Source organism: Capra hircus, chromosome 17 (genome assembly GCF_001704415.2).
Source record: "Capra hircus breed San Clemente chromosome 17, ASM170441v1, whole genome shotgun sequence".
NCBI classification, from domain to species: Eukaryota; Metazoa; Chordata; class Mammalia; order Artiodactyla; family Bovidae; genus Capra; species Capra hircus.
The window spans coordinates 8,059,436-8,074,774 of record NC_030824.1 but is presented as its reverse complement, the minus strand read 5'-3'; the positions used below and the strand labels follow the sequence as shown (position 1 = coordinate 8,074,774).

Below are 15,339 nucleotides of genomic sequence, written 5' to 3'. Positions count from 1 at the left end.
CCACCCATACCTTTTCTTTGGCCCCATTTTAATTTACCTTATCTCATCACAGCTTGTAAAACTTAATGGTCTGAAATACTTTTGAACAGGGCAGAGTGAAAATAAACAATTGACAATTGCAGGAAGCAAAAGGGAGCTGAGAACACATTTACTGAAAAGTTATACTTGTTCACCTGTTTGAATTCTGATAATGGAATACAATTATGAATACTGGAGAAGAAAGGCAAAATGGAATTTTTTATTTTAGTATTTTAAGAATATCATGTTTTTTGATCGTTCTAATATTGGAAGGAAACACAATGAAAGGGAGCATTCACTTGGTCACGGTAAACACTATATGGTGGAACTTTGCTGTAAGCTAAATGTGTGTTCCTAGAAAAATTAGAGTGGTTTCTATAAAGGGAACCTTGAAAAAGGAACTGATGAGGCTGTTACATATATCGAGGAACTTGTCCATATGTATTACAATGTACATAACCATTCCCTACACTATCCGATAAATTCAGATTTCTGTAAATGTTTTCTTAAGGTAGGACAGGATATGAGATGGCAAAAGAACAATTCAAAAGATAAACACATCACACATCAGTGCATGATAAATACATCATGACATGTGTTCAGTCACTCAGCTGTGTCCAACTCTTTGCAACCCCACGGACTGCAGCACGTCTGGCTTCCCTGTCCATCACCAACTCCCGAAGCTTACTCAAACTCACGTCCATTGAGTCGGTTATGCCATCCAACCATCTCATCCTCTGTTGTCCCCTTCTCCCGCCTTTAATCTTTCCCAGCATCAGGGTCTTTTCCAATGAGTCAGTTCTTCGCATCAGGTGGCCAATGTATTAGAGCTTCAGCTTCAGCATCAGTCCTTCCAATGAATATGCAGGACTCACTCATTTCCTTTAGGATTGACTGGTTTGGTCTCTCTGCAGTCCGCGGGACTCTCCAGAGTCCTCTCCAGCACCACAGTTCAGAAGCATCAATTCTTCGGCACTCAGCTTTCTTTTTACAGTCCCAGTGTCACATCCATACACAACCACTGGAAAAACCACAGCTTTGACTAGACGGACCTTTGTTGGCAAAGTAATGTCTCTGCTTTTTAATATGCTGTCTATGATCATAACTTTTCTTCCAAGGAGCAAATGTTTTTTAATTTCATGGCTGCAGTCACCATCTGCAGTGATTTTGGAACCCAAAAAAATAAAGTCTGCCACTGTTTCCCCATCTATTTGCCATGAAGTGATGGGACTGGATGCCATGATCTTAGTTTTCTGAATGTTGAGCTTTAAGCCAACTTTTTCACTCTCCTCTTTCACTCAAGGGGCCCTTTAGTTCTTCTTCGCTTTCTGCCATAAGGGTGGTATCACCTGCATATCTGAGGTTATTGATATTTCTCCCAGCAATCTTGATTCCTGCTTGTGCTTAATCCAGTCCAGCATTTTGCATGATGTGCTCTGCCTATGAGTTAAATAAGCAAGGTGACATATCCAACCTTGATGTACAACTTTCCCTATCTGGAACCAGTTTGTTGTTCCATGTCCAGTTCTAACTGTTGCTTCTCGACCTGCATACAGATTTCGCAGGAGGCAGGTCAGGTGCTCTGGTATTCCGATCTCTTTCAGAATTTCCAGTTTGTTGTGATCCACACAGTCAAAGGCTTTGACGTAGTCAATAAAGCAGAAGTAGATGTTTTTCTGGAACTCTCTTTTTCTGTGATCCAATGGATGTTGGCAATTTGATCTCTGGTTCCTCTACCTTTTCTAAATCCAGCTTCAACATCTGAAAGTTAACGGTTCATGTACTGTTGAAGCCTGGCTTGGAGAATTTTGAGCATTACTTTGCTAGTGTGTGAGATGAGTGCAGTTGTGCGGTAGTTTGAGCACTCTTTGGCATTGCCTTTCTTTGGGACTGGAATGAAAACTGACCTTTTCCAATCCTGTGGCTGCTGCTCAGTTTTCCAAATTTGCTGGCATATTGAGTGCAGCACTTTCACAGCATCATCTTTTAGGATTCGAAATAGCTCAGCTGGAATTCTATCACCTCCACTAGCTTTGTTCGAAGCGATGCTTCCGAAGGCCCACTTGACTTTGGGAGTCCAGGATGTCTGGCTCTAGGTGAGTGATCACACCATTGAGATTATTTGGGTCATTAAGATCGTTTTTGTATAGCTCTTCTGTGTATTCTTACCACCTCTTCTTGATAGTAGAATGATATTTCTGTCCTTTATTGTGCCCATCTTTGCATGAAATGTTCCCTTGGTATCTCTAATTTTCTTGAAGAGAGATCACTAGTGTTTCCCATTCTACTGTTTTCCTCTTTTTCTTTGCACTGATCACTGAGGAAGGCTTTCTTATCTCTCCTTGCTATTCTCTGGAACTCTGCATTCAAATGGGTATATCATTCCTTTTCTCCTTTGCCTTTTGCTTCTCTCGTCTTCTCAGCTATTTGTAAGGCCTCCTCAGACAACCATTTTGCCTTTTTGCATTTCTTTTTCTTGGGGATGGTCTTGATCCCTGCGTCCTGTACAATGTCACGAACCCCTGTCTATAGTTCTTCAGGCACTCTATCAGATCTAATCCCTTGAATCTGTTTGTCACTTCCACTATATAATCATAAGGGATTTGATTTAGGTCATACCTGAATGGTCTAGTGGTTTTCCCTACTTTCTTCAAGTTAAGTCTGAATTCTGCAATAAGGAGTTCATGATCTGAGCCACAGTCAGCTCCCGGTCTTGTTTTTGTTGACTGAATAGAGCTTCTCCATCTTTGGCTGCAAACAATCTGATTTTGGTGTTGACCATCTGGTGATGTCCATGTGTAGAGTCTTGTCTTGTGTTGTCAGAAGAGGATGTTTGCTATGACCAGTGCATTCTAAAACTCTGTTAGCCTTTGCCCTGTGCTTCATTTTGAACTCCAAGGCCAAACTTGCTTGTTACTCCAAGTATCTTTTGAATTCTTCCTTTTGCATTCCAGCCCCCTATAATATATGAAAAGGATATCTTTTTCGGGTGTTAGTTCCAGAAGGTCTTGTAAATTTTCATAGAACCATTCAACTTTAGCTTCTTCAGCATTACTGGTTGGGGCACAGACTTGGATTACTGTGATACTGAATGGTTTGCCCTATAAACGAACAGAGATCATTCTGTGGTTTTTGAGATTGCATCCAAGTACTGCATTTCAGGCTCTTCTGTTGACTATGCTGGCTACTCCATTTCTTCTAAGGGATTCTTGCCCACAGTAGTAGATATAATGGCCATCTGAGTTAAATTCACCCATTCCAGTCCATTTTAGTTCACTGATTCCTCAAATGTTGATGTTCACTCTTGACATCTCCTGTTTGACCACTTCCAATTTGCCTTGATTCATGGACCTAACATTCCAGGTTCCTATACAATATTGCTCTTCACAGCATCGGACTTTACTTCCATCACCAGTCACATCCACAGCTGGGTGTTGTTTTTGCTTTGGCTCCTTCTCTTCGTTCTTTCTGGAGTTATTTTTCCACTGATCTCCAGTAGCATACTGGGCACCTACTGACCTGGGGAGTTTATCTTTCAGTGTCCTATCTTTTTGCCTTTTCATAATGTTCATGGGGTTTTCAAGGCAAGAATACTGAAGGGGTTTGCCATTCCCCTCTCCAGTGGACCATGTTTTGTCAGAACTCTCCACCATGACCTGTCCATCTTGGGTGGCCATAGCTCATGGTGAGTTGGTCTGTGAACCATAATAAGACTTATTTTGGTTAACCTGGTCTAACTTTACAGTTACATGCATTTGGTATGAAGGTCAAAAAAAATCATATAAAGTACATTCCTTATCATCTCTGCAATGTCTTCCTAGAGAAGGTTTGGGTATAAGCAAATAAACTACCCTCAAAATTAAAGAAAGCACGGGGCGGTGCTCGCCTTAAAAAAAGACAGTACTCTATAAAAGTTCCATTATTCCTTTATATAGTAACTTTACATAAACATAAAGAGATACATCTGTATTATATTTATGTATTACCTTTTTATCAATTATAAAGTATATCTTCCTTTTGATTTCCTTTTAGATCTACTTCAAGCCTGCTGTTCTTTTTTTTGTCTGTGATTCCCGTGGGGACAGAACTCAAGTGTCTTCACAGTAATAAGCTGCCTAAAATATTCTAAACCATCTCACACTGTGATTTCTGGGTTCCTATGCCCATCTGAGTGGTCGCTTTCACCTTCCCTGCCCCTCCATTAATGTTTTCCTGTTGGTTTGTCAAAGGCTGTGGGGAAATGCTTATTACATGAGTAATTATGATATTTTCTCCCCCTGAGCAGCTGGAAAGATTAAGGATATCAGGTGTCATCTTTAAGTAACACAGGAAGTCTAGCAAGCAGAGCTCAGCCAAGGCATGGCGAACGTAAGGGCTCTTAGATTGAGGATTTATCCGTTTGGGCTTTAAAATCTAGGTTTATTTGCCACAGCTCTCCCCTCTGTACTTAGAAATGTGAAAGCCTGGGGGAAAATAACCAGTACAGTGCACAAACCTTTCATCCTGTGTTTTATGATTTTCTCCATGTCTTCAGAGCTTTAAATAAAATGTATTATTTAAATGAGCAAATAATGTTTTTTTTTATGGTCCTAAATCAGAGGAGGTAAGAACATTTGGCTGGGCATCGGGAGAGACAATAGGGATAGGGCTAATCAAATTCAAGAGGCATTTCTTGTGCAAGTCCTATATGGAAGGCAACATGAAAGCGGAGGCCACGGGAGGAGAAATCTGCAGGAAGAAGTGGTGATAAAACCATCAAGGCTGAGCAAGGATGAAGAATGAGAGGAAATGTTTTTGACTTAGCAAAAAAAGGAGACTCTGAGAACTTCAGGAGAGCTTCAATAGATTTGTAAAAGGTTAAAAACATATCAATGAGTGGGTCCATAAAGTGCCACCTGCAATGAAGCGCCAACAATGCGCAATAACGGCAAGAGTTCATCCAGTGTGCAGGTCACCTGAATGAGGCTAGAGTACAGGGCTCCCATCCTAAGCCTACCAAACAACCTTCTCCAGGTGATTCTTATGGTCGGAGAACCCTACTGAAGAAAAAAAAAAAATCACAAAAAAGGGTTTTTAAGAAACTTCTCATTTCTTCTGAGAAGAAGAATTTATTTGCTTCACAAATGAAATGTTATTGTTCTCAATAGCCAGCCAGCAGTAGAGTACTGCCTGAGTTTAAATCCCAGCTTCATCACTTATTACTTGGGTGAGCTACGTAGCATTTCTGGGCCCTAGTTTCCTCATTTATAAAAGGGGAATAACAGTATTTATTCTGTTGAATTGATATAAAGATTAAATGATACTTTAGGTAAAGCATTTACCACTGTACGTGGAACATAAATGCTCAGTAAAACATTAGCTATTTTCTTCATCAGGTTTCTTTAATAAAGTCAATGTCTAACCAAAGAAAATTCTAGTAGCCAGTAACAATCATACATCTCTAAACAACCCCCTCAGAGTAACAAAGAGAAGTCACTCACATCTGAGAAGCATCTAAACTGGTAGAAACAGCAGAAGCGAGACAGCAAGATAGACTAGTCAGCATCATTTAGCATCCTAGGGTACCCAGAAGAACTATACAAAAAGATCTTAATGATCCAGATAACCACGACTGTGTGATCACTCACCTAGAGTCAGACATCCTGGAGTCCAAAGTCAAGTGGGCCTTAGGAAGCATCACTATGATCAGTTAGTGGAGGTGATGGAATTCCAGCTGAGCTATATCAAATCCTAAAGGATGATACTGTGAAAGCGCTACACTCAATATGCCAGCAAATTTGGAAAACTCAGCAGTGGCCACAGGACTGGAAAAGGTCAATTTTCATTCCAATCAAGAAAGGCAATGCCAAAGAATGTTCAAACTACCGCACAATGGCACTCATTTCACAGGCTAGCAAAGTAACAACTCAAAATTCTCCAAGCTAGGCTTCAACAGTACATGAACTGAGAACTTTCAGATGTTCAAGCTGGATTTAGAAAAGGTAGAGGAACCAGAGATCCATCGGATCATAGAAAAAGCAAGAGAATTCCATAAAAACATCTACTTCTGCTTCACTGAGTATTCTTAAGCCTTTGACTGTGTGGATCACATCAAACTGTGGAAAATTCTTAAAGAGATGGGAATACCAGACCACCTGACCTGTCTCCTCAGAAATCTATAATGCAGGTCAAGAAGCAACAGTTAGAACTGGACATGGAACAATGGACTGGCTCCAAATTAGGAAAGGAGTACATCAAGGCTATATACTGTCACCCTGTCTGTATAACTTATATACAGAGTATATCATGCGAAATGCTGGGCTGGATGATTCCACAAGCTGGAATCAAGACTGCCAGGAGAAATATGAGTATGATATGCAGATGACACCACCCTAGTGGCAGAAAGCGAAGAACTAAAGAGGCTCTTGATGAAAGTGAAAGAGGAGTGAAAAAGTTGGCTTAAAGCTCAGCATTCAAAAAACTAAGATCATGGCATCTGGTCCCATCACTTCATGGCAAAGAGATGGGGAAATAATGGAAACAGTGACAGACTTTATTTTCTTGGGCTCCAAAATCACTGCAGATGGTGACTGCAGCCATGAAATGAAAAGATGCTTGCTCCTTGGAAGAAAAGCTATGACCAACCTAGACAGCATATTAAAAAGCAGAGGTATTACTTTGCCAACAAAGGTCCATCTAATCAAAGCTATGGTTTTTCCAGTAGTCACGTATGGACGTGAGAGTTGGGCCATAAAGAAGGCCGAGCGCCGAAGAATTGACGCTTTCTAACTGTGGTGCTGGAGAAGAATCTGGAGCGTCCCTTGGACTGCAAGGGGATCAAACCAGTCAATTCTAAAGAAATCAGTCCTGAATATTCATTAGAAGGACTGATGCTGAAACTGAGGCTCCAGTACTTTGGCCACCTGATGCAAAGAACTGACTCACTGGAAAAGACCCTGACACTGGGAAAGACTGAAGGCAGGAGGAGAAGGGGATGACAGAGGATGAGATGGTTGGATGGCATCACTGACTCGACAGACATGAGTTTGAGCAAGCTCCAGGAGATGGGGAAGGACAGGGAAGCTTGGCATGCTGAAGTCCATGAGGTTGCAAAGAGTCGGACACGACTGACTGACTGAACAATAACAGGGCACCAGCTGGCTGTGCTCTAATGAATCCCCTGTATTTTCATCAAGCAATCCATGCCCAAATAAGTAATCGGTCAGTTCTTCATTCAGCTATGCCTTGTTTACATTAAAGCAAGAACCCAGGAAATCACTCTAGCAGGTTTACTCACTGACCGCTGCCAGTTTTGTTTCTGCTGCTGTGAAAAGGTTTGTTTTCTGGCTGCACTGGGTCATCACTCCCATTACCACCCGAGCTCCGCCTCCTGCCAGGTCAGGGGTGGCACTGCACTCTCACAGGAGTGCAAACCTTACTGTGAATTGTGCATGTGAATGATCTAGGCTGCACGCTCCTTATGAGAATCATCCAGAAACCACCCTCAGCCCCGCCACTCTGCCAAAGTCTGTGGGAAAACTGTCCTCTATGAAACTGGTCCCTGGTGCCAAAAAGGTTGGGGACAGCTGATTTAAACTATAAAAATGTACACAGTATGTCAGTACATGCCAAATAAAATGTCATTTGAACTAACGAAAGGAGTTTCAGAGTTGTGAGTCTAAAGTTTTGGGTTTTTTTAATTATAAAAACTTCTGAAATGTTATTATATACTCAAAAAGAAAAAAAAATTGTCTAAAGCATAGAGATACAGAAAATACAGGATCATGCTGATGAGGTTCTAAGCTGCTCTGGCTTGACTGATGCTTCCTAAGGGTGGCTACGAACCTAGGGTTCTCAGCAGAAGTCTCAATGAGTAAAACATTTATCAACTGATATTGGATTATCAACAGTATTTTACTTGTTCTACTCAATGCTGAGATAAAACCTGGAAGTCTGTAATTTTACCAAATACTCATTAAAATCCAAATATAGTACTAGGTAATTCAAAACCCTTAAGTTTGATTATTTCCTTTAACACTGCTGCTCCCTTTCAAGTTCTCAAAATAAAATTTCCCAGGCAGCCTTCATTTTTAAATGTGTACACCACAAAACTATCGGTTATACAACCACTAAGATTTCTCTAAAGTAAGAACAGAGAGAAGAAGGGAGTGAGTATCTAGCTTCCTTATCTTTATATTTGTATGGCTGTCTGCTAGGATGGGAACTTCAAGAAGATCCAGTCTCAGCATTCCTAAGGTCAGCAGAGAGAATACTTGGTAAATGCAACCGCGCACAATTCTCATAACAGTAGCCTGAACCTTATAAAATTACATGTGTATGTCAAGAAGGTGGACTATCTATTGGCAGTTTCATATGTGGTCAACATACGGCAATGCCTTTTTTTTTTTTTAATTAAGAAGAACATTCTGTCCCTTTGAGACACTGCAAAACCACTGTCAAGGACTCTCTCCTTAACTCTCTTAATAAGTATACTTAATGTGAACCATTTTTCCCCCAGAACCAGGATTTAAGCGATTAGTTTTCACTTATTTGCATTAAAATGCCAAAGCCATAAGCAAAACCAAGAAGTGTTTTAACAGCCAACCAAAGAATAAATATCAGAATTATCCTGTTCAACTCAATTCTTGTCAAAGTCATGTTTCTCTTCAAAGAAGCAATAAATTCTGGTCCCAACACCCAGAACAATGAGTCTTCCACCTCCAACAGAAATCAACCCCATTTTGAGAGCATCTTACCTGAAACTACCATAGACTATAAGTAGAATGGAAATCAGAAAAGTAGACACTTGACTGGAATCCACCAGGGAATAGGCCCTAGAGAAAAGAGAGGGAAAAAAAAATTTAATCACATGGCAGCAAACTCATGGAATCTACAGTCTAATGGAGTTCTAGGAACTCCACTAAGTTTTATTTTTGTCTAAGAAGGAAAAAAGGTATAAATTAGCATGAACAAAATATTAATTGAAACACAGAACTTGTAGTTTAGCATAAAAAGTAAATGTACAGATTCACAGTTTTCATTAGTTGGCCTTCACCAGGTGTTCAATGGTATCAATGCAAAACTGCTGTCTCAGTAATAACCCACACACGTGCTTCCACTCCCAAGTACCAAAATATCTACCAACTCTGTACTTGTGAATTATCAGGAGTATCTTAGTGATTTCACTCAGTAATAAAGTAAAGCTCATGTCTCTCCTGGATTCTAGTTTCTTTTTTTTTTAACTGTCTATTGGTTCTCTTCATGTGTATCCCACAGAAGGTTCTTAAAAGCAACAGGTTGAAAACTACAGTCATTGTTCTTCCCTTCATACCTGACCCTCTCAAGGCATATCACGATTCCTTCAGCTTTCCTGACACCCTCTTCCCTTCCTTTCCATATTATGACGATAGTCCGAAAGTCCCACAGCTTCCACTTCCCCAAGTAACCTCCCCTTCACGGAACACAGCCTTGTGATGAAGGGGCCTGTGTAACTCAGTGAAGCTGAGAGTCATGCTGTGCAGGGCCACCCAAGACGGACGGGTCAGAGCAAAGAGTACTGACAGAACGTGGTCCACTGGAGAGGGGAATGGCAACCCACTCCACAGTATTCTTGCCAAGAGAACCCCAAAACTATATGAAAAAGCAAAAAGAGATGACACCAGAAGATAAGCCCCCCAGGCTGGAAGGTGTCCAATATGCTACTGGGAAGAGCAGAGGGTAATTACTAATAGTTCCAGAAAGGATGAAGCAGCTGGGCCAAAACGTAAATGAGGCTCAGTTGTGCGTGTCTGGTGGTGAAAGTCAAGTCCAGTGCTGCAGAGAACAGTACTGCCTAGGACATGAATTTGAGCAAACCCCAGGAGACAATGAAGGACAGGGAAGCCTGGCATGCTGTAGTCCATGGTGTCACAAAAGAGTTGGACACAACTCAGCGACTGCATAACAAAAATAAATACCCTATTTCTCTTAGCATTACTGCCAATTCCTTAGCTCCCTTCTATGGCTTGACTATCAGAAGTAAAAAAAATTTTTTGGCCACACCATGTGGCATGTAGGATCTTAGTTCCCAGACCAGGAGTCAAAGCTGGACGCCCTGCAGTGAAAGCTCGGAGTCCTAACCACTGGACTGCCAGGCAAGTCCCAATGTTTTCAAGTCTGTCTTCGGAAATTCACCCTTTTGAGTATCCATTCATGTTAGGGATTTTCCCAGAACAAATTTTTCCTCTTTTCATTCATCAAATATTTAATGATGATTCTGTGCCTGGCACTCTGCCAGCTCCCAGGGATGGAATAAAAACTAAGGTTGTCTTGGTCCTGTCTCTTAATGTCTTTCTAAAGGAACTTAAAGTTTGGGCTAAGGGAATGAAAACAAAAAGCTAACATAAGCAAGTGAACGTAACTGCTGAAAATGTTATAAAGGGGAGGAATACAAGTACAGAATACCCTGAGAATGTGTAACAGGTGGAGCCTACCAAACTGGGGGTGGGGGGCTTCCTTAGGGAGGTAGAGGAGGGAGAGAGACACAAGACTCAATAAAACAGGATTTGGCGATCGTTCAGGAGAACTGAGACGACCCCAGGTTTCTGCTGAGCAGCTGGTGGATGGCTGTACCATCTGGCAAAAAAGGTGACAAGAACAGGAGCAGCAGAGTCGAAGTTCCCAATGTGCTGAGGAGCAGCTGGCTCTCTGGGTCCAGAGTCCAGAAGCCATTCTACGCTAAGGACACAGACCGGGAGCTCATGACCCTCCACATGGAAACTGAAGCCACGGTTGCACGAGAGGAGGACCCAGGATGAATGCCCGAAAAGCCAGAAATCTGAAGATCAGGAAGGAGGAGGAGCTGCAAAGAAAACATGTTAAGATTGAGAAAGAAGACGACGACCCACAATAGCAAGGTGAAGTGTTTGCAAAGAGGCAGCAGGATGAGACAAGATGGTGCCTGAACCTAAAACTGCTCTACCCCTGACCCGCAGCTGACCAGTTACGTAACCTCTCTAAGCTTTAGCTAATTCCCACCTGTAAAATGAGGATAATGACAACACCTCCCTCAAAGAGCTGTCAAAAGATTAAATGAGGCTTTCCCTGGTGGCTCAGTGGTAAAGAGCCCGCCTGCCAATGCAGGAGATGTGGGTTCGATCCCTGGCCCGGGAAGATCCCACATGCTGTGTAGCAATTAAGCTTGCGCCACAACTACTGAGCCTGCGCTCTAGACCCTGCGAGGCACAGCTAATGAAGCCCTGTGCCCTAGAGCCCATGCTCTGCAACAAGAGAGCCCGCTGCAATGAGACGCCTGCCCACCGCAGCCCAGAGGAGGCTCTGCGTGCCACAACCAGAGGAAGCCCACACAGCAACCAAGACCCTGCGCAGCCCCAAAGAAAGAAAGAAAGAAAACTTTACAGAATTAAGATTAAGACAAAGCTCTACATTAGTAAAACAAATTGCTTTAAAAAAGAATGAAATGAGAATTCACACACAGAGCTGAACCCAGTAATTACTCAATGTTCACTGCTTGTATTAGGAGGGAGAGGTCATGAGTGCTGAAGGTGGCTGAGATGTCAAGTAAGATGAAAACTGCAAGTCACTGGGTTTATTTAATGTGTGAGTCACTGATGACTTTAGCAAGAACAGTTTTAATGGAGTGAGCGGTGGGGACAGGTGTCAGGTTGGAACTGGCTGAGAAATTAAAGGTAAGGAAACGAAGACAGCTTTTTGAAAAGCACAGTTCCAACGGAGACAGCAGCTAGAGGGCAATGAATGCAAGGTAGGGGAAGTCTTAATTTATTTCTAAAGACAGGAGATACTCAACCTTTCTTGTATGTTAACTGGAAATTATACCAGTGAAGAGGAAAGATGGATGGACAGAGAAGGATAAGTTTCCTTTAACCTTTCTAAAAAAACCCAGGACATAAAATGAAATTTCATAATAAGACACTGTGGCCTATACTGTCACATTTTTTATCTTTAGTTATTAAAGACACATGCTGAAGTAGCTCTGGGTAATATGATATAAGTGAACTGAAGTTGCTCAGTCATGTCCGACTCTTTGCAACCCCATGAACTGTAGCCTACCAAGCGCCTCTGTCTACGGGATTTTCCAGGCAATAGTACTGGAGCGGATTGCCATTTCCTTCTCCAGGAGATCTTCCCAACCCAGGAATCAAACCTGGGCCTCCCGCATTGTAGACAGACGCTTTACCCGTCTGAGCCACCAGGGAAGTCCTAAGATGATGTAAGGCTTGCTTGGAAATATTCCAGGAGTAAGAAAGGTAGGAAGGACAGTTTTTAAGGTGAAATTGTTTTTAATCATCGAAACTGGAATGACAGGTATATGGGGGTTCCTTATGCTCTTCTGCTTTTGCCTATTTTCTGAAAACCTCCACACACACACACGAAAGGAGATTTTCTCTTCTTTACAGCAGTCTGTGAGAAGGTGAGACAATGAAAAGCATGTGAGGTGAATGAATACAGCCACTTATCTTCTGGGTTGTGAGTTCTGTCCCACAGCACCCCACAGTGGGCACCCACAATTTCCTAAAACTTCAGTCAGCAAAGGGGATGCAGATGCGGGACAGCGGATGGCCGCTCCAGCCCCTTTGCTAGCCTCCGTCCAGCTACCAGCTTACCCACTAAGAGACACCTGTACTCCCCCACCTCCCCCTTTACCATCCAGCCTAGAGATCTTCCCGTATCAGTATACAGAGCTCTTTACTTTATTTTCTTTAAACATCTGCATAGTATTCCACTGTGTGGACATACCACTTTTTTTTTTTTCCAAAAAGCAAATCCCTTTTGTTTCTAAAAATTCTGCTACAATTCTGTCATAAAGAGCTTTGTAAGTTATACTCACAGTCACACACAAGAAATAACACATCTACAGAGAATAAAGTTCCTGAAAATACGGCTGTGGGATGGAAGAGGAAATGCAGCGTGATAAACGTGGTCAAGCTGCTCGTCAGAGAGGTTTTATCACTTTGCACCATGACCAATAACAGATCAGCGTCTCTGTTTTCCAAAGCCTTGTCAACAGTGAGTGTTGTCCAACTTTTGAATTTTTTTTAACCAATCTAACAGATGAAGATTCATATTTCAATATGGTTTTCATTTGCGTTACTTTTGTGATGTAATTAATTTCAAAGTGAATTAAAGTGAGACTGGGTAGGTTTTCATATGATTAAAAGCCTGGTCTATAAAGCATGAAATGAGCGTGTGTGTGCGTGTGTGTGCGTGTGTGAGTGTGTGAGTTGTGTGTAGGAGAAGGACCTGACTTTTCTTTTGCTAGTGTTTTACTTGGATGACTTGACTTTTTCGTACCCTTCACATTCTGAAGCATACTGTCATTCCCTAAAAGGTAGATTAAATGTTTAAACTTGCCAAACTCCACATCTGAAGTCTGATACTATTGTTTCCTTGCTACAACTGTCAAATCAATACAGACTCTCCAGAGACATCACTTAAGACTTCTCTAAGCCTGGGTTGAAGTTTTGTTAAACCAGCCTTCCCTCCTCCACAGATCCCCTGTGCTCTGCTCTGCGTGACTAACTATACTGAGTCACTGATGTTCTTCACAATCTACTTTTCAAGGTGAAGTCCTGGCCATGTGCAAAATATCTTATGAAGAGGCTGATGAGCACTACCAGTTCTCATCTCCATTTCCTGGCCCTGCACACTACCCACTAGAGAGCTAAATGCATGGTTTCATTTAATGCTTTCTTCTATACTGGACCATTTTATTTTCCAAATAAATCTGTACTAAGGAAATCTGGTTAAAGCTGACTTGTAATATAGTTCATGGCATAATTTATAATAAAACTTTAAGAAACTTTTAACAACTTTGCAAACTGTACCAAATTTTACATAATTAGAAGTTATGATTTATTTCACAGTGTTATTTGAAATTTCATATACTTTCAACTCAATCTACCACTATGGCAGTTTTACAAAAAGCCTTTAACAGAAAGTATTATAAAATACAGAACATGAATTAAAATGGAAGCCCAGCAGTCTACCTTACTTTACAGCCTATCCTATACTTCAGACTCCACCCAAGCATCAACAGGCATGTATCATTTCTCAGGCCCTCCAACAAGGTAAGGTGTCTGTTTCCAGGGACTCTGGACTCACATTAAAGACAGGAATTGCTCTACACTCTGAAGTAAAAGCAATTCTTACAGAAATGCAAATAGAAACTAAATACATGCATTTGAGACACACTGAAATCAGGTTAGCCGAACGTACTAAACACAGACTCAAAGATTTGGCCAAATGAGGTAGGAGTATAGGTCCGCTGCTGAGCTGCAATATTTTATATGGTTATTACAAAAACCATTAATTCTTTAACTGCATTCCCCCAAGCCTTAACAGACAAAGACAAAGAACTACCAGAAAGTTCTCGCATATGTAAGGTTATATTCCACACCCTAAGATTTTTAGACCCATACTGGATTTTAGTAGCTGCTCTACAGTCAAGCATCTATTTCTAGCTGCTTTACCAGCAAGTGCTTAGACACATATCCTGCTAAAAATCATGCCAAACCGAGACACAGAGTGTACTGTTCTATAACGTGTCCTGTGTCAGCCTTCCAGCTATACAATGAAAGCATTCTTGTGCACCCAACAAACCCAGTCACTACTATTCCAACCCTGCACACTGACTGAGAACAGCACTTGGCCAATTTTTTGATCTTGAGACCATCTACACTTGTAAAATTAAGGACCCTGAGAACTTCTGTTTCTACAGGTTATATCTACTGATATTTATGCCACTAGAAATTAAAAGTGAGAAAAGTTTTAAATGTTTATTTACTAATTCATTTAAATATAATAAAACCATTACAACACGAGCACATAAATTACATTTCTCAAGGAAATATAGCAGTTTTCCAGAACAAAAAACTTAGATGAGGGGCATCCTTTTACGTTTTCATAAACCTCTTTATAAATGTCTGACTGAAGTAGAAGTCAGCCAGATTCTCATAATTGCTTCTGCATTCAATCTGTTGCTGTATGTTACTTTAGTTGAACTTTAAGGGAGGGAAAATCTGGCCTCACATAGATGGGCAACTGGAAAAGGGAAGAACATTGGAATAATCTTTTCAGATTTAACTAAGGATATTCTTCTTTGATACTACCCTAAAATTCAGCAAGTCATCATTTCTTACAGGTTACCTGAAATGTGAAATCTGAAACCTTGTCTGTGAATTAAAAAAACAAAAACAAAAAAACGATTACATTAAAACTTCATGGACTATGCTATCAAATGGTTCTTTTATCCATGGGTGATTCTGTAACATCACACACTGGTCACTAAGTCATGTAGCTCCTCCAGATGTTGTCACATTTCAT

General features: G+C 41.2%; 1 protein-coding gene across 1 annotated transcript in view; it reads right to left on the bottom strand.

The window, feature by feature from the left end:
• SPPL3 (signal peptide peptidase like 3) overlaps positions 1-15,339 on the bottom strand; it is a 98,300-nt gene that overhangs the window by 24,536 nt on the left and 58,425 nt on the right. Inside the window, exon 2 of the mRNA XM_018061121.1 lies at positions 8,754-8,831. Within this exon, the coding sequence (XP_017916610.1) occupies positions 8,754-8,831 (78 nt within the window). The remainder of the gene's footprint in view (positions 1-8,753; positions 8,832-15,339) is intronic.